This window comes from Apodemus sylvaticus, chromosome 18 (assembly GCF_947179515.1).
Source record: "Apodemus sylvaticus chromosome 18, mApoSyl1.1, whole genome shotgun sequence".
Lineage (NCBI taxonomy): Eukaryota > Metazoa > Chordata > Mammalia > Rodentia > Muridae > Apodemus > Apodemus sylvaticus.
This window is the reverse complement of record NC_067489.1, coordinates 31,422,876-31,448,422: the sequence shown is the minus strand read 5'-3', so window position 1 is coordinate 31,448,422 and position 25,547 is coordinate 31,422,876. Positions and strand designations below refer to the sequence as shown.

General features: G+C 48.5%; 2 protein-coding genes across 6 annotated transcripts; both read left to right on the top strand.

Moving 5' to 3' along the window:
- Window positions 1-800: 800 nt before the first annotated feature.
- Dctn6 (dynactin subunit 6) lies at window positions 801-22,392 on the top strand. 5 transcript variants are annotated; one of them, XM_052162401.1, is made up of 8 exons: window positions 889-913; window positions 5,672-5,736; window positions 13,115-13,240; window positions 16,506-16,611; window positions 18,504-18,592; window positions 19,265-19,312; window positions 20,280-20,422; window positions 21,977-22,392. In XM_052162401.1, the coding sequence occupies exons 5-8, from the start codon at window positions 18,553-18,555 to the stop codon at window positions 22,073-22,075; spliced, it is 330 nt and encodes a 109-aa protein (XP_052018361.1). In that variant the 5' UTR covers window positions 889-913; window positions 5,672-5,736; window positions 13,115-13,240; window positions 16,506-16,611; window positions 18,504-18,552; the 3' UTR covers window positions 22,076-22,392. The 5 variants fall into 5 exon arrangements, with proteins under 5 accessions (XP_052018358.1, XP_052018360.1, XP_052018359.1 ...); XM_052162398.1 differs by lacking the exon at window positions 13,115-13,240 and having other exon boundaries at window positions 801-913; XM_052162400.1 differs by lacking the exons at window positions 13,115-13,240; window positions 21,977-22,392 and adding an exon at window positions 21,875-21,970 and having other exon boundaries at window positions 801-913.
- LOC127668677 (40S ribosomal protein S26-like) lies at window positions 13,936-14,393 on the top strand. The gene has a single exon (XM_052162403.1). The coding sequence runs from the start codon at window positions 13,978-13,980 to the stop codon at window positions 14,260-14,262; it is 285 nt and encodes a 94-aa protein (XP_052018363.1). The 5' UTR covers window positions 13,936-13,977; the 3' UTR covers window positions 14,263-14,393.
- Window positions 22,393-25,547: the final 3,155 nt, after the last annotated feature.

Here is a 25,547-nt window from a genome sequence, read left to right as displayed (position 1 = left end):
ACCTAATTAAGGAACAGATTCTCCCAGATAACCTGGGGTGAGCCAGATTCAAACAGTTCAAAGTTTTCAGGGCAGCACTGAAACTTCCCCGGAAAAGAAGAAAATCCACTTGTGGCCAGCAGCTTGGACTTCCAAATGAAACGTCCTAGCTTGATCTACGGGGTTTGAACTCTCACAGCAGATCTCTAACAAACTAATTCCTAGCAAATCCCTCGTGATTCATTATATCCCGATGGTTCTGGTTCTCGGAAGGAATCCTGACTAGGTCATCTGGGACTTAGAAGATGAGAAGAATGAGCGGCGGCGGGGCGGGAGCGGACGGCTGTAGCAGTAGTTGGAGGTGGAAAGGCTGCTTGAATCCTTCGAAGTGTAACAGCGTGAGATGACCATGCCTTAAAAGAGCCAAGTACATATATGCCATACACACACACACACACACACACACACACACACACACACTTATAATGAGATGTTTAAAAACTGGATTTGATGTTCAGAGATTTTGACAAGAAAAGCCATGAATGAATAAGGCTTAGGGAGGAAGGTGATTCTAGAGGTTAAACGTAGAGCGATCTAAGATAAAGGTCGGGGCTGCTGAGGTCAGGGTAGACTTGGTGGAGTAAACACTGCCAAGGGGGGAAAATGATTTCCCAGGAGGCAGACCGGCAGGACGTGCAGGTTAATTTCATCTGTCGGAGTGCGACAAGCCAAGCGGACCCCGGAAAATCAAATCGTCCGCAGTACGCAAGCGCGAACCTGCAAAGCAGAAGGCGGGTCTCTCAGGCCCCGCCTCTCCCGGCCGTGCCAGGCTCTGCAATCGGATGTAGAGATCATCGCTCTAGCCAGACTGCAAAATCGATCTCAGCTCTTCCTGAGAGCCGGGCCTGACGATGGCGGAGAAGACTCAAAAGAGGTACGTGTGAACACCTCCGCAGGGGCAGAACCTGTTTCTGGCCGCAGCTCACTTGGAGCACTGAGACGGTGTATAGGTGGATGGCGCCGTGATCCCATACCTGGCGTCCGCAGGGAGTGAGGGCGGGGATTGTTTGTTCCGTGACCACCACCCATCCTAGCACGCCTGCGCAGACTCCATTGGGGCTGCGTCGGGGTCTCAGGGAGGCTGCGGGAGGCTGTGCGGGAGACGCCGCCCAGCGTGGCTGCACCGTCAGCCCTGCCTCTGGTCAAGAAGAGGGAGGGAGGCCTGGAAGAAGTCACTGAAGCTGTCATCCTTCTGTCCAGTGCCTGAGAGCCCGGGGTCAGCAGCTATGGCCTTTTCTGTCACGTTCTTCACCACCGTTGGTGGGAAGAGACTGCGTAGATAACAGAAAAGCTTAGGGCTTCATTTGCCTCTGCCTCCTTTGTCCTGGGATTAATAACTCTAGATATACATATACAGCTATATGTATATGCATGCGTCTGTGTCCAGTGTGTGCCTGTGAGTGCTGATGTCTCTGAAGCCGGAAGAGGGCGTGGATCGCCCGGAGCTGGAGTTAGAAGTGTTGGGAGCCTCCTGACACGGATGCTGAGAACTCTGGTCCTCTGGAAGAGCAGCAGTCGCTTTTAACTGAAGTGCTCCGAACTTCCGAGCCATCTCTCCGACTCTTCTGCAAAGTTACCAAAATACATGTTGTATCCAGTGCCATAAATGAAAATGTAGGGTTTTTTCTTCTGTTTGCACAGGTGGTCGGTCACGTTTTGTTTTCATAAGCTAAAAAGAAACATATGCTCTAAGCATCTCTTGCAGTACAGCATACAAACACAGAGTCTTCAACTTATTTGCTAGGTCTCAATCCCCCCACCTCCCAGCTACCTGCTTCCCACTGTCTCCCACCACCAATAGATGCAGTGGGTCCAGGGGGAGATGGTGATAACTGAGTGTGTTTATCACTAAAACCAGTTGATCTAGTAGTAAATTTATTAATCCTTATGTTCTGCCTTCCTGGGAAATGTGTTGTTTGACATAAACAGTACCTGGGATTTCTCTTTGGGGCACGTTTTGGAATCTCTTCTGTCCTTAACCGCTCAGACTCTTAGGTGCTATATAAAGCTTCCTGGGACGCTTGAAGGATGCAAGAGATCACAGGAACTTAGAGGTAAAATGAGAGTGCTTATGGAAGCTAGGCGTGGTGTCGAGTGACTTTAATCCCAGCTCTTGGGTAGCAGAGACAAGATCTCTGAATTTGAAGCCAGCCTGGTCTACATCCTACATAGTGAAACCTGGACATTGTAAAAATTAGCTTATTTGACCAGAGCTTTAATCAATCCTATATTTTAACCCCCAAACCACTTTAAGTGAAAAGCATATAACAAATGACACTTTTTTAAAAAAGTGGCACTGGTGCATACCTTTAATCCCAGCACTCAGGAGGCTAAGGCAAGTGAATTTACAAATCTGAGGTCAAGGCCAGCCTGGTCTCCATAGTAAGTTCCTGTGCAGCCAGGGATTCATAGAGAAACCCTGACCCAAAGCAAAACAAGCCCAAACCAAAGGATAAATCAGTAATGCCAGGGCATCGGAAGAGAAGCATTCGGTTATCACAGGACAAAGAGCTGGAGAGACGGGGTGTTTTCAGCTAGGCTGCTTTCAGCTCAGCATGGAGAACACTGGTGTCCGAACAGTGACGCCCCAGGGATAAACTTTGCTTTAAGAACTTTCTGGTATGCATTGCCATTTGATCACTTATAAAAATTCTAGGGTTAGCGTCCAAATGAGTTCTTACTGTCAGCTTGAAACAACTTCATCTGGGCAAAGGGAACCTCAGCTGAAGGATCGTCCATGTCTGGGAGAGTGTCTTGATCAGTACTTGGGATGGGAGGGGGATGGGAGGGCCCAGCCCACTGTGGGCAGAAGCATCTCCAGTCAGGTAGGCCTGGACCATTTGAGAAAGCTGCTTAGCAAGTGGGCCAATAATCAGCCGTCCATCATGGTTCTTGCCCCGTGTTCCCTGGATGGTTGGTGACCAGCAAGTGTAAGCCGAAGAAACCCGCTCCTCCCCACGCTGCATTTGGTCATGGTCTTTATCTCATCGACAGAAAGCAAGACAGTACAGAATACTGGGGTTTCTTCTCCTGCTCAGTAGGGAAGTTACATGTTCTGATGATTTCAGCAGGGTGACTCTCGGCAGGACTTGTGGTAACCCAGAATGATTGGGGCTAGGATTTTGTGTTTATTCCTTATGATAAGTTGGTGTCTTATAAAATGGTGGAAATGGAGGGTATATCTAAAGTCACTGTCATCTTTAAAGAAAGGTCTGGCACTTGACAGTTCTTCTGACCTCCTCATGCACCCACATGGGCATGCACAATCATACACACATGTGTATACATTATACCCATCATAACCCACTCATAACACATATAGCTCTCAAAAAAAAAAAAAAAAAAAAGAAGAAGCATTCTTCAAATAAAGCCATTCAACTGATGAAAAAAAAAAAAGGGCCAGGAACTGTTGCCTCTGCCTTCTTTCTTTTATGTCTGTTCATTTCTTTTGTTTTTGAGTTTTGTTTTCACTGTAGCACCTGGCTGGCTGGCCTGGCCTGGCCTGACCCACTATTTAGATCGGGCTGGCCTTGAACTCCGAAATCTGCCTGCCTTTGCCTCCCAGTGCTGGGATCACACAGGCGCACTACCGTGCTCAGCCGTTGTTCTTTCTCTTGGAACAGTGTCTTGGTTTATAGCTCAGGTTGGCTTCAAGTTCATGACAATCCCCCTGCCTCAGCCTGGATTACAGATGTACACCACCATGCCTGGCTGACATTTTTATCTTTAAGAATATGTTCACTGAAATTTGTGTTAGAAAACTCATCTTTTTTCAGTTCTTCCTATCGTTGATGCAATTTTACTTTTTATTTATTTATTTTGGATTTGGTTTTTCCAAGACAGGGTTTCTCTGTGTAGCCCTGGCTGTCCTGGAACTCACTCTGTAGACCAGGCTGACCTTGAATTCAGAAATCCGCCTGCCTCTGCCCCCCAGAGTGCTGGGCTTACAGGTGTGCGCCACCACCGCCCGACTGATATAAAAAGTAATATTTCCCGCGTTTTGTGGATGTTACGGACAATTTGGGCAGTCCTGGAGCACAGATGACGAGGACACGGGGGAGAGACCTATGCTTGTCTGATAATCAGAGACTCTTTAGGCCCTTTCCGTAAACTTCATGTGAGTGTCCTCAGCTGCTGTGACCTTCACACACTCCTCGGCTGCATTTATATACTGTTCCAGTGAAGCCGATGGCCATGTCTCCCCTCCCTTCCCAGGTACGACTGTCAGGATTGTTAACAAACAACATGTCTCCGTGCAGGCAGCCTGTGTCAGTTCCTGGCTGCCATCCCAGAGGAATGACAGGAAAGAATGTCATAGATATTTTTCTTCCCTCCCTCCCCCCCATCCTTTCTCCCATCTTTTCTTCTACTGTGGAGTTCAGCCTGGCTTTGAATTCACAACCCTCCTGCCTTGTTCTCTCCTCTGCTGGGATTACAGATGTGTACTACCAAATCAGAATCTTTGTATAACGAATTGTTCTTTTTGACAACGGTGTATTAGTCTATACCATGACTTCTTAGCCAATCCCTTACTGATGGGCATTTAAGGGGATTTTTAGCTTGTTGCTGTTTAGACACAGTTCTGGTAATAAATTCAAAGACAAGATCCAAGCGGTCTTCTTAAGCATTTAAAAGTATATGCGATTTTGACGTAATAGACTATGCCACGTAAGAAGCCCATAATATGGACTGGAAGAGATGGCTCAGTGGTTTAGTGCACCCACCAACTGCTCTTCTCAAGGTCCTGAGTTCAAATCCCAGCAACCACATGGTGGCTCACAACCATCCATAATGAGATCTGATGCCCTCTTCTGGGGTGTCTGAAGACAGCTACAGTATACTTACAAGCAATAAGTAAATAAATATTTAAAATAAGATTAAAAAAAAGAAGCCTATAATATATCAGTGACTTACCACTGACTTGCTTTTTTCAATGAATTTCTCAAACCTTTTTCTTAACTACAGAGTCAACCTAGCTTTATTAAAAACATTTTTTATTATATTTTTTGGTGGTTTGAATGGCACTGTCTTCTACAGCTCATGTGTTTGTTTGAAGTACCTGGTCCGCAGTTGATGGTGCTGTTTAGAAAGGTTTAGGAGGTATGTGTCACCTCCTTATAGGAGGAAGTGGGTCACTGTACAGGGCTTAAAGACTCTTACAGGGCTTAGAGAGTTCAAAGGCTCTCTAACATTTCTATTTGCTGGCATGCAAATCAGTGTGTGTGTGTGTGTGTGTGTGTGTGGCGCGCGCATGCACACTTGCACTTGGTGAGTGCATGCATGTGTGTTCTTGCTTGCACATGCATGCAATGGTGTGCATGTAGTGTCCAAGGGCACCTTGTGGAAATTGGGTCTCTCCTTCCACCCCGTGAGAGCCAGGGACGGAACTCAGGTGGGCAGATGTGGCAGTAAGGGCCTCCTTAATCAGCTCCTTACCCCACTGAGCCATCTTCTGACCCAGCCTGCCTTCTATAACAATATATTTAAATTTTTATCTTATTACCATGGGTTCCAAGGCTCTAACTTGGGTCCCCAGGCGCACACAGCAGGGCTTTGTCCGTGGAGCCCTCTCACCCACCGTCCATACTCACTTAAATCTTCCTCAGGATGAGTGTTCTTTGTCTTCCTGCAGCGTGAAGATCGCTCCCGGAGCAGTAGTGTGTGTGGAAAGTGAAATCAGAGGAGATGTAACCATAGGTAAGAAAATTATTAATGTTTCTCAAGATGTAACGCTGGGTAACCGGCTTTACTGCTCCACCCTGTTGTCTGTGTCTGTTTCACTGGGGCTTACAATTTTTATTGGCTTTGTTGTTATTTGTTTGTTTTTTTTTAAAGATTTATTTATTTATTTATTTATTTATTATATGTAAGTATGTGGTAGCTATCTTCAGACACACCAGAAGAGGGCACCAGATCTCATATAGATGGTTGTGAGCCACCATGTGGTTGCTAGGATTTGAACTCAGGACCTCTGGAAGAGCAGTCAGTGCTCTTAACCACTGAGTCGTCTCTCCAGCCCAATCTGCTTGTTTTTTGAGATAGGGTTTCACTGTGTAGCCCTGGCTGTCCTGGAACTTACTCTGTGGACCAGGCTAGCCTTGAACTCAAAGCTTTACCTGCCTCTGCCTCCTGGGATTAAAGGCCTGAGCCACTACCACCTGACTTGAGTTAGTTTGTTTTAAAGAGCTTTCCTGAACATTCCACACAGCCATTCTCCCATGTGACTCATAACCAGGATAGTGGTGCTAGAGTGGCTACACTGGTCCCCTGTGACGTCAGGTTCCACGGTAAGGAGAGGAGAGCGGCACTGGGTGACGGTTAGTAGTTGCATCATAGGCAGAATGGGAATGTGACGTGAGAGCAAGAAAGTTTGCTGTTAGTCCTGTCAGCTCTCACCGCACAAGTCTGGCCAGAAGTCGCATCATTAAGTCCAAGCCAGCCTGCACACGGCGGGTGACTTACATGCATGGCCGAGTCCGCAGGGCCTCACCTTCTACCCAGTCCTCTTCATAAGATCTGTGTCCTGGACACTGTGCCCCTGCAGATTGAATGATGGGCATTCATCCTTAGTCCCAGCTGTCTGCCATCTGCAGGTCCAGCAGCACATCTATTCCCGCACACCAACAGTTTCTCGGGTTGGTTTGGTTTGGTTTGGTTTGATTTTGGGTCTTGAGACGGGATCTCCGTATGGAGTCCTGGCTGGCCTTGAACTCACAAAGATCCTCCTGCCTCTGCTTCTGAGTGTGGGATTAAAGACATGAGGCCTGACAATAGTGTTTTTAATGGGGAGGAAGAGGAGAATGTCACTTTCCCTCTAATAAGTCGAGGCTTCCAGCCAGTGTCCTGTCTTATGACACCAGTGAAGACCGTGCCGCTATTTCCGAACTTTGCTTAAAACGTGATCTGTCGACTGACTTTAAGCCGACAGGATGTGGAAGATGATTGGTTCTTTTCTGTGCTCTTAACTTTTGTCTTCACCTCGACCTTTATGAGGAGAGAGCATGAGCTGTGCACGCTCTGAGACTCATCCATGTCACAGTGTCCTCCACGGCCGCCACCTGTACAGTGTGCGTGGCTCTCATCACGACATAGGAAGAACACAAGCTCACAGCTGTTCTGTAAGAAGCAGAGCAGTCAGACTAAAGTCTGTGCACCCTTAACTGTGGGGCACTTCCCATGCATTTCTTCCTCTGTCGCATTTTAAATCGTCAGCTTATGATAAGTGCGATGTAGTACACATTAGATGGGATAGATACATCCACAGTGTGAATGGGCAGACATGGACTTTCAACAGCCTTACAGAAGCCTTACAGCCGTCAGAACTCAAAAGGAAAGGCTGGGTGTGATGGGCTCACAGTGTGAAGAGGTGATTCCGTCCATGGCGGCTGGAAAGGGCTGAGGGTGAGAGATACTCTGAGTGTGGTAGCATTGCTTTATCCCCACGCAGGGGACAGCGGGCAGGGCTATGGACAGCAAGGCTCGGCCTCTTACAGATGTCCCCCGCCTTCCAAAACAGTGCTACCAGCGAGCCTACACCGGACTCGTCACACGCAGAGCCCATGTGGCCCCAGCCTACGGCTCTGCTGGCACCCGCCCCTCTTTTCCCCTGGCTCTCTCGTCGTCCTCCCGTCCCTAAATGCTGAATGAATAAATTATGTAGACAGTGTTTAACTTTATTCTTTTAATAATTTTATTATTTTCCCTGTATGGGGGTTTGCCTGCATGCATGTATATGTGTGTTTTGTATGTGCACAGTGCTAGCTGAGGGCAGAGGAGGGTTATCACCATCCCTGTAACCGGAGTTTTAGTCGTGAGCAGCCATGTGGGTGCTGGGAATTGGACCTGTGGGAGAACAGCCAGTGCTCTTAATCACTGAGCTGTCTCTGCAGCCCCCAGATGTGCTTTCAGTCTGGCATTTGACCCCTAGCTGGAACTGTACAGTTAGAATACCGCATAGGCGATGCGTGTTAGAATACCGCATAGGTGATGCGTGTTAGAATACCGCATAGGCGATGCGTGCCTTTACAGATTTTTCGTGATAGATTATAGCATACAGTCTCACTATATACATAACCCCTAGCTCCTAAGTACCTGGATTAAAGGCATGTGCTACCATACCCAGCCCTAGGAAGCGGTTAAAAATTTGTTTTGCTAATCCTTTGAGAATTTCTTACAATGTGTTTTGGTCATGTTCATACCTGCTCCCTCAGAAAATAGATAGAGAAAATCTTTAAGGAAAAAAAGCTGGAATGACTTGCTATTTATCAACAGAGTGACTTGCTTCATACGTATTATATGCGTGAATATATTACCTATAGATATGTTGTGGTGCTTGGCATCAGACATGCACTAAGCATGCGCTGAAGATGCTGACATTTATTTTAGAAACAATTTCATTTTAAAAGCAATGAGAAGCTGCAGGAGAGGGATGTAGTTACCCAGTGTTGTGTCTCCCCGTTTTTACCTCAGGATTGTTATAGGTGTTTATCTCTCCCAGCCCCAAACCTTATGTTTATTTCATTGTGTATATAAATAGGTGGTTTTCCCAGAGTTTGGGCTTAGATAATTATTTCTGTCATTGTTTAGCATAAAATATCTTCACTTTTTGGCGGGTATTCATGTTTCTGAAATAACAGCTGAGATTCAAGCCCTCCTGAGAAACAGTATTATACACTTTGATGAGAGCCGAGTCCTCCGGTTCCAGCCCCCTGGCCAGCTCTTGCTTTTCCTTCTCAGGCTTCTCTTTTCTGCTCAGGCTCTTGGGGTAACTGGGGTAAATCTTTTCTGTGGTCTGTGCAGTTGGCAGTTGGCACTTGATACAGTACTCCCTGGAGGGGTATGTGGGTGCTCCACAGAAGTGTGTGGGTGCTCCACAGAAGTGTGTGGGTGCTCCACAGAAGTATGTAGGGTGCTCCACAGAAGTGTGTGGGTGCTCCACAGAAGTGTGGGGGTGCTCCACAGAAGTATGTAGGGTGCTCCACAGAAGTGTGTGGGTGCTCCACAGAAGTGTGTGGGTGCTCCACAGAAGTATGTAGAGTGCTCCACAGAAGTGTGTGGGTGCTCCACAGAAGTGTGTAGGGTGCTCCACAGAAGTGTGTGGGTGCTCCACAGAAGTGTGTAGGGTGCTCCACAGAAGTGTGTGTGGGTGCTGCACAGAAGCGGGTGGGTGCTCCACAGAAGTGTGTGTGGGTGCTGCACAGAAGTGTGTGGGGGTGCTGCACAGAAGTGTGTGGGTGCTCCACAGAAGTGTGTGGGTACTCCACAGAAGTGTGTGGGGGTGCCGCACAGAAGTGTGTGGGTGGGTGCCCCACAGAAGTGTGTGGGTGGGTGCCCCACAGAAGTATGTGTGTGGGTGCTCTACAGAAGTGTGTGTGTGTGGGTGCCCCACAGAAGTGTGTGTGTGGGTGCTCCACAGAAGTGTGTGGGTGGGTGCCCCACAGAAGTGTGTGGGTGGGTGCCCCACAGAAGTATGCGTGTGGGTGCTCCACAGAAGTGTGTGGGTGCTCCACAGAAGTGTGTGGGTGCTCCACAGAAGTGTGTGGGGGTGCCGCACAGAAGTGTGTGGGTGCCCCACAGAAGTGTGTGGGTGGGTGCCCCACAGAAGTGTGTGTGTGGGTGCCCCACAGAAGTGTGTGTGTGGGTGCTCCACAGAAGTGTGTGGGTGGGTGCCCCACAGAAGTGTGTGGGTGGGTGCCCCACAGAAGTGTGTGGGTGCTCCACAGAAGTGTGTGGGTGGGTGCTCCACAGAAGTGTGTGTGTGGGTGCTCCACAGAAGTGTGTGGGTGGGTGCCCCACAGAAGTGTGTGGGTGGGTGCCCCACAGAAGTATGTGTGTGGGTGCTCCACAGAAGTGTGTGGGTGCTCAACAGAAGTGTGTGGGTGCTCCACAGAAGTGTGTGGGGGTGCCGCACAGAAGTGTGTGGGTGCCCCACAGAAGTGTGTGGGTGGGTGCCCCACAGAAGTGTGTGTGTGTGGGTGCCCCACAGAAGTGTGTGTGTGGGTGCTCCACAGAAGTGTGTGGGTGGGTGCCCCACAGAAGTGTGTGGGTGCTCCACAGAAGTGTGTGGGTGGGTGCTCCACAGAAGTGTGTGTGTGGGTGCCCCACAGAAGTGTGTGGGGTGCCCCACAGAAGTGTGTGGGTGCTCCACAGAAGTGTGTGGGTGCTCCACAGAAGTGTGTGGGTGGGTGCCCCACAGAAGTATGTGTGTGGGTGCTTCACAGAAGTGGGTGGGTGCTCCACAGAAGTGGGTGGGTGCTCCACAGAAGTGCGTGGGTGCTCCACGTGAGGACTGCCCATCTTTTCACACTTTTATTAGTTGAAGAGGGCAGGGTTTCCTTTTGCTGCGGTTCAAGTTATTGGAAGCTTACACTGGATCTGTGGTTTTCTAGAAAGTCAGTTATTTGTTCTGACAGAGAAGCTGACTAGAAGTGTGAAGCCCGTGTGTGTCAGGGCTGCCCAGCTCCTCCTGTCTCAGAATGGGGTGTGCGGGCGGGCTGTGCCCGAGCAGGGCTGTGGCAGGGGTCGGTCGGCCCGTGCGGGCGGCCGCTGGCTTCCATTAGCCTGTTACTAAATGCTTCCTGGAAGTCGTCCTCCGAGAACCGACTGGCCGTGGGGAGGCCGCCGGCCGGGCACGGCGGGGAGCGCTGCCCCGGCAGAGCCCACCCTGACCCGGAGCAGAGCGGCGCGGCCCAGGGCGTGGTCAGTTTGTGAAGGAGCGAGCTTGGGTTTATTTACTGATACTTGGAAATGCACCAGCGACTGCTGTCCGAGGCAGAGGTGAAGAGCTCGCTTACCAAATGAGGGAAAGGCCGGAGAGGCAGGGGTGGCCTCCTGGAGGCCCAGCCGTTAGAAAGAGATCTCACGCCAGTTCCGGCCGCTCGGCTCCAGACGCACTGTCCAAACAAGGAGAGCGGCCGAGGCACCCTCCGTCACAAAGCGTACGGCCGCCCGCCGGGAGCCGGCGACAAGGGAAGGGGCTCCGCGGGCTGGCTTCCTTCTAAACGCATTTAACCCCACGACCCGTAAACACGACTCTAGATCAGGCTCGCTCTAGGAAAAAGTGTCTGTGGCACCCGGGGAGCCCGGAGGAGACTGGCGGGTGGGTACCATGCTGCCACCCAGGCCCGCAGTGTGAAACTGCGGTCGGCTGGGCCTTCTTCCCCTCCTTGCTGTCACCGTGCTGCGTGCCTGCCTCACGAGGGAGGGACTGTGCAGCTCCTTGCTCCGCTGCCCCCCCGCACCCCCATTTGCTTTCATCTCTGCACAAAGCAGATTGGTTGCCCTCTCATTATTTCAGTCTGCGGGCCACAGCCTGCAGTTGGGGCAGGATGCCAGCAGGTGGCAGTCGTGTGACAACCAAGGCCGCACCCAAGCTGCTCACTCTGTTCGCTCCTGGAGAGTAGCCCTGACATACCCAGTTCTTCTCCAGCTACCTATTCGTAACTAGTGTTTAACAAAGAATACTGACAGCAAGAAAACATCCGCTTAAACTGTGCAGATTCCAGGCAGCAGAGAGGCAGAGGCAGATGGAGCTCTGAGTTTGAGGCCAGCCTGGTCTACATATGGTGTTTCAGGGCAGCCAGGACTTCATAGAGAGACCCTGGCTTAAAAATACTCATTCTGATTTGTTGTTATTGTTGTTATATAGTAACTTTGATTCATTTTGCTTGGTTTGTTTTTGGTGGGTTTTTTTTTTTTTGTGAGGGGGGAGGTGCAGAGGCTCATGTAGCCCAGGCTAGCCTCCAGCTGGTTGTAAAGTCCAGGATGGCCTTGAATTTCAGATCTCCTTGTTCCCACCTAAGTTTCGGGATTGCAGATGGCACCACTAGGCCAAGCTGTGTTTTATGCATGGGAGGGTGGTGTGTGTGTGTGTGTGTGTGTGTGTGTGAGAGAGAGAGAGAGAGAGACAGAGAGAGAGAGAGAGAGAGAGAGAGAGACAGAGAGAGAGACTGTGCACGTCAAGGCCAGCAACAACCTCAGGTGTCATTCACGCATCTACCATTTTTGTTGTCACAGAACTCAGCGGGTATCTGCAGGGACCTTGGCTGAACTGTCTCAGGCCTGTGTTGTGGATTTTTGAAAGAAAAAATTTAGTTTTAGAGGTACACGTTAGAGGAATGTTTAAGAAAGAAAGAAAGAAAGAAAGATAGAAAGAAAGGAAGGAAAGGAAAGGAAAAAGGAAAGGAAAGGAAAAAGGAAAGGAAAGGAAAAAGGAAAGGAAAGGAAAAAGAAAAGAAAAGAAAAGAAAAGAAAAGAAAAGAAAAGAAAAGAAAAGAAAAGAAAAACAGGCCGCCAGTGCCAGGAGGCCCTAGTCTTCAGAATACAACCTCAGATGGCTTCTCACAAATTCTGCTTGTAACAACTTCAAAACTTCAGGGTCAGCAGGAGGCCTGGTGCCTCTGGCTGCTTATCCAGCTCTGACCAGAGACCTGCTGCCTGTCATGGCCCCAATGACCTCCTGTGGTTAAAAACTGTTGCCATGACACCTGAGGAAAGGAGAAAGCAGGCCCTGCTCTGTCCCCAAGCCTAAACTAGCCACTTTGCTTGGGTTTCAGAAATCCATAGCTCTTCGTGGCATAGTGGTCTTGTCGTTTTTAATGTCTTCCTGTGTTTATGGTGTGCATCCTCATATTGTGTCAAGAGTGTGGTCAGAGGGCCCTAAAAAGTGGGCTCCAGTGTGTGGGCTCCAGTGTATGGGTCTCCAGTGTGTGGGTCTCGGGGGTCGAGTTCAGTTCACCGGGCTCAGCAGCAGGGGCGTTCCCTGCTGGGCTGTCTTGTCAGCCGCTGAGTTTCACCTTCAGAACTGCAGGTCAGACCCTGTGACTTCCCCTTCAAACAGTGTTTCTTGTAACCCACATTTCCATCCAGTAAGGTAGGTAGGTTGTTCCAGATGCCGTCCTGTTACAGATGTGGAAGCAGCCCTTGAGAGAACAGACGCGCACGGGCAGCATTAGAGACCAGAGTCTACACTGTAGACCAGGCTGGGTACAGGCTGGGGCTCTGATTACAGCAGACCTAAATTAGGCCCTTTGAGTATTTTGAAACAAAACAGAAATCTGTATTGTCTGAGCTGTAGTTCTCCATTGACTGGGACCACTGGCAGATGGTGAACTTGTCATCTCCGAAGAATCCAGGATTGTGATAGCGTTGTTGAGCCCCCAGAGACCATAATGCCCAAGTGGCCGTTCTGAGGATGAGGCAGGTAATGGTATTAATGTAATGTGAGGTGCTCTGTAGCCACAAAGTGTCTGAATGCTCTTCTCCAAGCTTTATTTATTTTTAAGCTTCTTACTGATTTTATATGTACTGGTTTTTGCAGGTCGTAAGTGTACCACAGTGTTTAGTGTGTAGTAGCTTTCTCTTGCACATTAGACAACCACACCCGTAAGGAGAGGGACTGACTCACAGACAGACCCCACCATTTCATGCTTGCTTTAAGTTTTAGTAATTATTTATTTTATATCTATTTGTATAAGTGTGTGCATACATGTATAGTATAGATACATGCATACACATAAGAAGACAGCACACACAATCACCTTGAGACTCTTCACAGGGATCTCAGCAACTCTGTCTTCTATCCTGACTAGTAAACTTCATGTAGGATTTTACTTAGTAGCCTGCGCTGCCAGGATTATCATGCTACTTGTGCTGTTTTGTACCTGTGTGCTTTGGGACTCCACGTCCTGTTTGGGCCCCGTCCTCTTTATCACTCCCCTCAGTTCCTTATCTCAGGAAAAAGAGTGAGCTACCCTGAGAGCCTGTCAGGAGCTCACCACGAAGGCTGCGCATCTGTTAGGGATTGGTTCCAATGTTTTAAATTAACCCGGTCCCAAAATCGGGAATCCGCATGTCCAAACACTGAAGGTCCTCGTCCCCAATTGGTTTTTGATTGATCATTAAAGAACCAATGGCCTTCTTTCAAGTCTTGGCTCCAAGATGACCAAAAAAAGAAGGAACAACGGTCATGCCAAAAAGGGCCGCGGCCATGTTCAGTTAATTCGCTGCAGGAACTGCGCCCGGTGCGTGCCCAAGGATAAGGCCATTAAGAAGTTTGTCATTCGGAACATCGTAGAAGCCGCTGCTGTCAGGGACATATCTGAAGCGAGCGTCTTCGAGGCCTACATGCTTCCCAAGCTCTATGTCAAGCTGCATTACTGTGTGAGCTGTGCCATTCATAGCAAGGTCGTCAGGAATCGATCCCGTGAAGCCCGGGAGGACTGAACACCCCCACCACGATTCAGACCTGCTGGCGCTGCACCACGACCTCCACCAAAGCCCATGTAAAGAGGTGGTTTCATCAGGGCGGAAGGAAAGATGCCTTGGAAAAAAAAATGGAAGTTATGCTTTAAAAAAAAAAAAAGAACCAATGGCCAAGCTTAGCAGGCGGCTTGAGACAAGACGTTGAGATTTGCGCGGGCTAGGGACTGGGAGAGGGGGAGAAGAGAGGGATCGTCATGCTAGGGAAGAAGGAAGAGCAGACCTAACGGCCACTGACATGAGAATCAGGGAAACCTCCCCAGTTGTGTTTGGGGTAGAAGAGATGGAATATAGGTTTAAAGATGTTAATTTGAGAGTGCTGGAGGGGATTGTTCCCTAGCTGCATGAATGATAACAACTACCCAGTCACTAAGCTAGTCAGTGCATGTTAAAATTAACTGGGGTGTGTGTGTGTGTGTGTGTGTGTGTGTGTGTATGTGTCTTTCGAGAATCCAGATAGTTCTTGGGTGAGTATGCACATGTGATCCATCAGGAACATAAAGCGGTTTAACTAACTACGGCTACATGTATCTATTTCTTAGATTTGGGTGGGAGTTGGTGCACTAAGTAATCCCAGTTGTCAAGACAAATTCCAAGGGGCAGAAATAGCCAGTGTTCTGTGTTGGGGTGTGTGTGCATGAAAGAGATTTTGGTGCTGGAATCCCACCCAGGGCCTCATACACACCACCCACACGTGTGCGCACCCAGGGCCTCGTGCACACCACCCACACGCATGCCCACCCAGGACCTCGTACACACCACCCACACACGTGCCCACCCAGGACCTCGTACACACCACCCACACACGTGCCCACCCAGGGCCTCGTGCACACCACCCACACACGTGCCCACCCAGGGCCTCATACACACCACCTACACGTGTGCCCACCCAGGGCCTCGTGCACACCACCCACACACATGCCCACCCAGAGCCTCGTACACACCACCCACACATGTGCCTACCTAGGGCCTCGTACACACCACCCACACACGTGCCCACCCAGGGCCTCGAACACACCACCCACACACGTGCCCACCCAGAGCCTCGTACACACCACCCACACGCGTGCCCACCCAGGGCCTCATACACACCACCCACACACGTGCCCACCCAGGACCTTGTGCACACCACCCACACGCGTGCCCACCCAGGGCCTCGTACACGCCACCCACATGCGTGCCCACCCAGGACTTCGTGCACACCACCCACACGCGTGCCCACCCAGGATTTCGTGCACACCACCCACACGCGTGCGTGCCCATCAGCCGAACTGCTGGCTCTCCCGGATCACCCCATTGACTTACCCATTGCCCTTTCACACCGAGTGTTGCCTTTTATAAGCAGATAGTGGCTGTTTATACCACAGAATCCTGGAAAGTGACACCTCTGCCCCTTGATCCTTCCAGCCAGCTTCCTTTCTGATTGATTGAGTGAGTAAGTGAGTGAGTGAGTGAGTTACCTCTTGCCACTGTGTACAAATAAAAATAGCGTTGAGTAATCCAGCACTCAGGCTGGGCGGGGCTGGAGTGGGATCCTTCTTTAAGAAAGAAAACCAGAAAGGAAAAAATAACTTCTATAGTACGATAAGATTAGGAGGATGTTTGGGTGGAGGAAGGTGTTTTCTTATCAGTGGCAGATAGCTGTGTGTGTGTGTGTGTGTGTGTGTGTGTGTGTGTGTGTGTGAGCTGTCTCGGGTCTCCCAGCCTCAGTGTGATGGCTCAGCATTCCCATCCGGGTCCTCTTACTCCCTCTTCTTCAGTACTTGACCGGTCCATATCACACCCTGCCTGCTTCCCGTGGCTACAAACACTCAGATAACATCGGAGAGGCTGAAGGAGGCTCTGTTTCCTGATGTTTGTCCACCTGTGTTTCCTCTTGATCACATAGAAGCTCTCACTGTGTTAGGAGCAGAGTGTCAGGCCTGTCTGAAAGCAAGGACAGGAATTATGTTCTCTGTGTGCACGCACGCAGCACACACGGAGGTCACAGGGACGGAGCTGACCTGTCTGCTGTGCTGTGTGTCCCCAGCCACTTTCCTAGGCTAGGTGTGGCACTGACTGCTGCTGCTAACAGCACCTCTACAGGACTCAGCATGGTGCCTGGTGCAACCTTAGAAGCCTCGCCTGCCCTGTCGCCTCCCTCCCTCCCTCCCTCCTTTTGGAAGTGCAGCCCACACTGATAACTCCTCACCTGCTCCGCTTCACAGGCCCCAGGACGGTGATCCACCCAAAGGCACGGATTATTGCGGAGGCCGGGCCAATAATTATCGGTGAAGGAAACCTAATAGAAGAGCAGGCCCTCATCATAAACGCGTGAGTAAGACTGCTGCTCTCAACTGAACGGCACGGGCAGCAGCCCAGGAGCCTATTACAGCCCAGCTCAGGAAAGCGAACTCTTTTACAGCCAGAGAAAGGGTTTGAGGCCCGGTTAGCATTAAGTACACGAGAGACCCAGAAACCAGACCAGAAAAACACTGAGAAAACCAGACACACACAAACACACACACACACACACACACACACACACACACCAGCCCTGGGTCTCAGGTCTCCCAGGGGGACACTGATACATCAGCAAACCTGTTATGGTTTCCTGATCCAACCAGTGTCCCCGTGTTGAACCTACCATACCGAAGACTTTTTTGGTTGGATTTCTTTTGTGTCTGCATGTGAATTTTTTAAATAAGATTTATTTATTTATTATATGTAAGTACACTATAGCTGTCCTCAGATACTCCAGAAGAGGAATCAGATCTTGTCACAGGTGGTTGTGAGCCACCATGTGGTGCTGGGATTTGAACTCAGGACCTTCAGAAGAGCAGTCGGTGCTCTTAACCGCTGAGCCATCTCTCCAGCCCCCTGCATGTGAATTTAACTCTGTTTTTCCATGTTCCATCTAGGAAGCACCCAGAACTATAGTCATAAGTATGGGACCCTTGTAGCAATGGGTAAACTTTAAAGATGACAATGTAAGAGGCTGTTAGCATGTATCTGTGCACTGGGCTATAATACCCAGGATCTCTTCAAAAGCATGGATAAAGTTTTCTAGATAAAATGTTGGCAAGAAATTTAAGCTTTTACCTAATTTGTAGCAACAATGTGTGGAATTTGTGTGGGAAAATATTTAGCTGTGATAAAAAGGCTGATTTGCCTGATGCTTGTACAGGGTATGTGGGAGTCTCTTACGGGGTGAACCCATCCCCCGTGCTGTAGTCTCTTTATTTGGTGCCTTGGTTGTAAGAGCATTTGCAGAGATCAGCTGTCAGAGATAAAGCTCTGCTCTAAGGAGACAGCTTCATCTTCCACATATTTCACCAAATATCCATAGCTCCACATAATGGTTTCCATTTCACAGTTGTAAATGGTTATTCTGAATGGAAAATTTCCAGTTAGGCATGATTTTGGTCCTTCTCTAGCAGGCTAAAAGCATATTTATTGTTTTGGGGTTTTTGGTGGTGGTGGTGTTTACACTGTCCTAGAGAACTGTCCTATGAACTAATTTTTTTCTTTTATTGGATATTTTCTTTATTTACATTTCAAATGTTATCCCCTCTCCAGAAACCCCTATCGCATCCCCCTCCCCCTGCCTCTGGGAGGGTGTTTCCCCCACCCACCTGCCCATTCCCACCTCCCCACCCTGGCATTCCCCTACACTGGGGCATGTCCTCTGATCTTAGAATGTAAGAAATAAGGGAAGACTAGAGAAATGGTTCAGTAGTTAGCACCACTTGCTGTTCGTGCGGAGAACTTGATGTCAGGTCTCTCCACTCACATGGGGCAGCTCACACCCACCCATGACATCAGCTCCAGGGTGTCTGATACATCCCCGTCACCATTCTCTCTCTCTCTCTCTGAGACAGGATCTCTCTGTAGCCCTGGAGCTCACTTTGTAGACCAGGCTGTCCTCCAACTCAGACATCTGCCTCCCTCTGCCTTCCTGGGATTAAAGGCGTGACACCTCTTCTGAGGTTGTTTTGGTTCCTCTGACTTCTTCCATTCCTGTAGTTCTGTTCAACTTAGAACCTAGCCTTCCCAGCACAGAGCAGAGGTGGAGACGTAATCCCCTGACTCGGGGGCGAGGGGTAGCTGTGCATTTTAAGCTTGGTGCAGGTAAAACTGAGACAGTTGACTCAGATTCTGAAGTGGGATGGCAGCTGCTTACCGTGTCACTGGCCTTTGGTGACTCTCATCTCTTCTCTTTACAGTCATCCGGATAACATCATCCCAGACACCGAAGATACAGACCCCAAACCTATGATTATTGGCACCAACAACGTATTTGAAGTCGGCTGTCGTATCCTTTGCAGTAATCTGCCCCAGATCACCTCCAGATGTGTTTGGTGCCTAGACCTTTCCCTGTATAGAAACTGACATACCTTATCTATCCATAGATTTAAAATATAGAGAGACTAGGTCACCAGGCTCTTTAAACGGACGCATTGCTGTATGCTAAGAAATCTTTTCTGGGGATGGAGAGATGGCTCAGCAGTTAAGAGTACTAGCTGCTCTTCAGAGGACCCTGGTGCAGTTCTTAGTCTGCAACTCCAGCTTCAGGGGATGTAACACCCTCACACAATGTACATGCAGGCAAACACCAGTGTTCATGAAATAAAAATAAATCATTGAGAAAGTAAATACACACACCATACACACTATACATGCTATACACACATATACCACACACACCACACTCACACACCACACACACACACACACACCTGGCACATATGTATGCACAGGCACAAATACCCACATATGCATGCTAAATAAGTAAATGTAATAAAGTATTTAAAGGCATCGAGGTCATTTATTTATGAGTGGAGATATTTGTGTTTGAGAATTAAAGTTTTATAAGCAAAGACCCCTGGCGAGGCAGAGTCTGTCAGCCCTTCTCACACCTCCGTCCAGTACACTGAGGATATTCAGTATGCATGGGAAAAAGTATTTCCTTAACTCTGGCTTACAGATTCCCAAGCCATGAAAATGGGAGACAATAATGTCATTGAGTCAAAAGGTAAGCTACATCCAGAGAGCTCTTTTGTCAGACTGATTACTTCCTTTCTCTTCCTTGTGTCCTGGGAAACGGCCTAAGAACAAGCAAGGTGGCATGCTGGGGTTGGGCCACAGTCATTGTCAGGGCAGTTCTCTGCCTGAGAAGAACCTAACCTAGTTACGTGGTCATCTGATAACGTGGCTAACTGCATTAAGTGAAAAGGTCAGCCGGGCACTGTTGAGTTGGGGCTGGATTAGCGCTCCATTGAAGGATCCGAGATGGACTTCCGTTAAATGTGTGGCTGTCACTGCAGCCAAGGGCGTTCTCAGAGAAGGCATGAGCCAGGGGCAGCTCTGCCAGGAATTCTTTCTTTAATTTCAGGACTGCTGTACCCTAGCCAGAGACAAATGTCATCTACTTATCAGAATTAGAGCCAGGCAGGGCATCATGGGAGGTCCCCAGCACCGCTGGGAACCAGCTCCCAGAGCTGATCCCCCTGCCTTAGGAGAGAACACTGCTACAACCCTGCTTTGTCTTTCCTGATCCTGACTGACAGGAGGGGAATGCTGCTTTTTTTAAAAACAAAATATACTTTGTGTGAATTTGCTTCTAGTTCTCAGTTTTCCTTACTGGATGTTATCGTCCCCGCTGGCCTTTTCTGTAGAGCGTCAGACATGTGCTCAGCACTGTATGGCCATTACCTTACTGATCTTTAAAGGGAGCAGAGAAGTAGGACCGACTGACTCCCTGCACGGACATCTCACCCTGCGTGCCTATGCCACACGGCCTGTTAGAAGGACTCTAATCAATCCACCGCACCGCACCACACCCTGCCTGCTTCTGTGTGTCTGTGCACTCAACGTGAGGCGTTTCCTGTCCCTTCTTAGGGCCCGTCTGTGTCTTTATACCTAAATCGTAGCGGGGAACATGAACACTGTGAGGAATGGCCATCTCCCTTAATGTCTTAAGTTGCCCTGTCTTCCTGCAGCCTACGTCGGCAGGAATGTCATCTTGACCAGTGGCTGCATCATCGGGGCCTGCTGCAGCCTCAACACCTTTGAGGCCATCCCTGAGAACACAGTGATCTACGGCGCGGACTGCCTGCGGCGGGTGCAGACGGAGCGGCCACAGGTACTAGAACCTCTCTAAAAGGAGTCCGTGTAGGACCCTAAGTTCCCTGTGACTATGTCTCAGTGGGCCAAGGGCCTGACTCGGTATGATTCGCATACAAGGGCCATCCCCAAAGCAATAAATAAAACATCTGACAAACAGTCTCCAAACTTTGGATTTATTTGAAGTTCAATCACAATTCTAATCCAAGATTAAAATCATATTCAAATGTATATTCATATATGTGTATATATGTCTCCTGTGTGTGTGTGTGTGTGTGTGTGTGTGTGTGTGTGTACACATACATGTGCATGTGTGATACTGACAGACTGATAATGGAGGAGGAGGAGGATCCGGAGTTGTTTTTCCCATGCACCTTTGACCCTCACACCAAAACGTTAATTCCCTGACTCACTTCCAGATATAAATCGTGAAGCTGAGGCGCGGCCCCCAAACACCCCGGGGTCTCTGACATAGTTTATGAAAGTGCCATGGCTCGATTATAAACACAGCTCTGAGGAAAGGAAGTGCGTCTGGATGTTCACCAGGCTCCTGAGACTCCCCTCCTAATAACTCAGATGGAGGGCAGTGCTAGACGAGGCCATGCAAGGCTCAGGCACTGGGTGCCCTCAGGCCTGAGGCATGCACACTGGGCTCCTAGAGCTTGGGCCTTGGCATATGCAGTATAGATTTCTCAGCTTCCTGGTCCTCTCCCCTCAAAGAAAATATTTTCAAGACATTTGATACTTGACCTTTCTTAACCATATTTTTAATCATAAATTAAAACCAGTTCTCTCTAGATTACTCTACTTTTCCATTCTCAAGTTTAGTGTAGTCCCTGCTGGTTGGGAAGTCTCAGCCAAGGGTGACCTTGAACTTCTGTCCCTCTGCGTCCAACTCCCTGGGGCTGGGATTCCTGATTTGTGTGTTGCTGGGAAGCAAACCCAGTGTTTCCTGGATGCTAAGCCACATCCTACACCCCAGGAGCTGCCTCTTCACCCCCATAGATTATTCTTGTTTTGTAGTCTTGGCATTATTATTATGAGATGGTATTCCATAGACTAAAGGGGAAATTTGGGTTTTTAAATTATCCTTCTGAGTAATAGCAAACGTGATTAAAGGGGAGAAATGGTGAGAATTGGAGAGAGGCGTAATCGTGAAGTGAGCAAGACCGTCAGAAGTCTCTGAGGCAGCGTGGAGTGCAGCTGGCTCCCGGATGTCACGCAGCATAAGGATAGGACAGTAGTCTTTATGAAGTGGCCAGGCGGAGTCCCTCACATGAGTTTAGTCAGGAGAAGGACAGTGCCAGCCTATGGAGAACAAACCTCAGCTGAGGGCATCACAGGTGTGCAGGAAGCACTCAATGCTTAGAAGCCAGGATAAAAATCTAAAGAGATTTGAGAGTGTTTTTCTGGATGTTTAATATGTAAAATTGTCTGGCTTTGTTCTCAGACTTGCTGCATTCCATTACAGACTTGAGGCAGATAGAGAGAAGTAAATGAGCGGACATCATGTTGGACTCCTGTCTCCCCTGGTGTTACTGACCTTGCTCTCTCTGTCTGCACGTCTTTTCAGCCCCAGACACTGCAGCTGGATTTCTTGATGAAGATCTTGCCCAATTACCACCACCTGAAGAAGACAATGAAAGGCAGCTCGGCTCCAGTTAAGAACTGAGGAGATGTCAGCGGGCTCCATCTGCCAGCTCATCAGGGGGCCCGTGTGTTAGCATCGTGCTGACTTTCCATTGGAAACGAGCTGGAGAGAGATGGGTCCCATTGTAACCACCGCTGTAATTTATATGCACTGGATTGCTTCCCCGTCCTTGTTCTGGTATTGTATAGACTGAGTTTTTCTTTTGTTATACAAAATATTAGCCGTGCATTTATTATGTAAAAGATTACCCATGATACCATGTCACATTATGTGTTTATATTCTAACATAACCAGATGCCATAAATAAAAGTTTGGCCACTTGCATTAATCTTCCCAAATAGCTGCCTCCATTTTCATTATTGGTATCTATGATTCTTCAAAGCTGAGGTTCTTACCTCTCTCTCTCTTGTGTATTTATAGCTGTTTAAAAATGGAGGTGAGGGTCTGGAGAGATGCTTCAGTGGTTAAGGCATCTTCTGCTCTTCCAGAGGCACAGGCTTGTTTGCCAACACCCACATGATGGTTCCCACCCATCCGTAGCTCCAGGTCCAGGGGTCTGATGCCCTCCTCTGACTTCCCAGCACCCAAGTGAATAAGTCCAGTACAATTGTAAACCATGTGAGGGCTGGGAGACGGCTCATCCTTTGAAGGCTAGGCTCACAACTGAAAGTGCTGGTGGGGTTTCAGCAGCGACTGAGTGTAGACCTCAGTCTGTGTAAAGGAATATAGATCTGTGTTTCTTCTCTCGGTAAGTAATCAGGAAGAGCAGCCTACGTTCATTCAGAAGGAATGCTCTCTGATTAAAATGGCAGGCAAGTGACTACTCGGCTCCATGCATTCCTGAGTTTCTGAGGATAATAAAACTAAGATTGGGGTCTGGAGACATGGCTCAATGTGTAAACGCTAAAGGTACTTGCCACCAGGCCTGGTGACCTTAGTTCTATCCCCAGAACTCACATGGCAGGAGAGAACTGACTCCCATAACCATCCTCTGGCCTTCACACATACTCCATGACATATACACATGCACATACACCTAAAATAAGTGTACAGATAGAAATACTAAAATAAGCCAGGCAGTGGTGGCGCATGCCCTTAATCCCAGCCCTTGGGAGGCAGAGGCAGGAGGATTTCTGAGTTTGAGGCCAGCCTGGTATACAGAGTGAGTTCCAGGACAGCCAGGGCTACCCAGAGAAACCCTGTCTCGGGAGAAAAAAAAAAGAAATACTAAAATAGTTTGAAACTTTTATGTATATGACTCTGTTTTGGCACTAATCACTATTAGTATGTGTAATGTTGCTCATCAAATCACACTACGGGTGAAAAATTAAGGGCTGCATTGTGGTTTGTTTGGTTTTTTCAATGTTGGTGCTTGAGCCGAAGGCCTCATATGTGTTAAGTACACAGTCTACCACTGAGCCACACCTTCAGCCTCTCATATCTTGATTATCCGATACAATAGTACATACAATTAATAGAACACAACATTTCAGATTGTGAATTTGAGGACATTAATACCAAGATACTAAATCAGATGAATACCAAGAGTAAAATACTAAGATAGTGTCTTGATACTTAATTTTCTTGTGAATAGGACCTAGAACTCTGTCTTTATATTTCTGAAATTGGTGAAGACATATCCAGGACATGGGGCTGGAGAGATGGCTCAGCGGTCAAGAGCACTGACTGCTCTTCCAAGGATCCTGAGTTCAAATCCCAGCAACCACATGGTGGGTCACAACTATCTATAACAAGATCTGATGCTGTCTTCTGGTGTGTCTGAAGACAGCCACAGTGTACTCATGTACATAAAATAAATAAATCTAAGCCGGGCGGTGATGGTGCACGCCTGTAATCCCAGCACTCTGGGAGGCAGAAGCAGGCAGATTTCTGAGTTTGAGGCCAGCCTGGTCTACAGAGTGAGCTCCAGGACAGCCAGGGCTATACAGAGACACCCTGTCTCGAAAAAAACCAATGAATAAACAAACAAATAAATAAATCTTTAAAAATTATTATATATTAACATATAATAATTATATATTAATATATAATAATATATATTAATTTATGACTACACTGTTACTCTCTTCATATATAGATATACCAGAATTTAGTGCTCTCAACAGCTGAACTGTCATTTGATCTGCAGTCCTGATGGTGAAGTCAGAATTCTTTTGGTCATGGAAATTCTCCCAGTAGAACAACAAAATTATGGAACTGAGCCAGGTGGTACAGCCTGCAATCTCAGCTGCTCTGAGTGCTGAGTGGGAAGGTGGACTGTCCAAGGTCTGCCTGGGCTATGTCGTAAGTTCTAGGCCAGCCTGGTCAACTTAGTGAGACCTGGTCTCAAACAGTAAAACCAGAGCTGAAGCTGTAGCCTGGAGGTAGAGTATTTTCTGAAGATGTATGAAGGACAGCTTTCCATCCCAGTGCCTTTAAAAAATACTACCTGTGAAACTCTACATGGGCTCTAAAATGTTCTTGAGCAGGTCCTGCTGTCCACGTGTCTGCTCCTCTGAAATGCAGTTAGCATGTGAGGGCAGCAGTGAGAGGAGACACTGCCTAGGACTTGGCAACAAAACTTCAAGAATTCTTTTGTTTTTTTGTTTTTGTTTTGTTTTTGTTTTTGTTTTTGTTTTTGAGACAGGGTTTCTCTGTGTAGCCCTGGCTGAACTCACTCTGTAGCCCAGGCTAGCCTCAAAGTCAGAAATCCACCTGCCTCTTCCTCCCAAGTGCTGGGATTAAAGGCCTATGCCACCACCACCCAGCAATTTAATGAATTCTCATGGAGTGAGGGTTGGGACTGTAGCATCTGCCTAGCATTGAAGGGACAGTCCTGAGGCTAAGGTCCTGTTCCCCATTTGGTTCTTGATCTGTCTGTAAAGAAAGCCTGGGCCAATTGCTGGGCAGATGGTACAGGTGGGTCTTCCGGGTCCCTGGAGGAAAGGGGAGACAGATGCAAGGGAGGAGAAGGAGTTCAACATGCTTCGGAGAGAGCAGAACCAGGCAGCCATGCGAGGCCCTGAGAGGACCCATGGACTGTGGCTGTTGCCCTAGGTGGGCGGTCAGAGATGTTTAGCGGGAACTAGATTCAACTGACCAACCAAGGTTAGGGCAGGTGGGAGGAGCAGAGGGAGAGTGATGAGAAGGGCACACTTTTCCAGGCGGGAGAGAGGAGCCCCCAGCAACTGTACCAAGAAGGCGAGTTGAAAATGAACAATTATTTGAGACTTTTATCTGTGGATTCAAGGGAAGCTGAGAGGGGGCTGCCAGCACAGCCAGGCAGGGTAGCGCAAAACTACACGCAACATAGCATACATACATATCATACATACATATCATGCATACATATCATACATGCCTAAGGCCCGGGCTTTATTTAGGTGGACGGGGTGGTTTAGTTAGAAGACCCTTGGCATTTCTCACGCACTCTGTAGGTTATGAAGGAGTATTAACTCATCTGACAGCAGAGAATGTGAACAGAAACGATTTA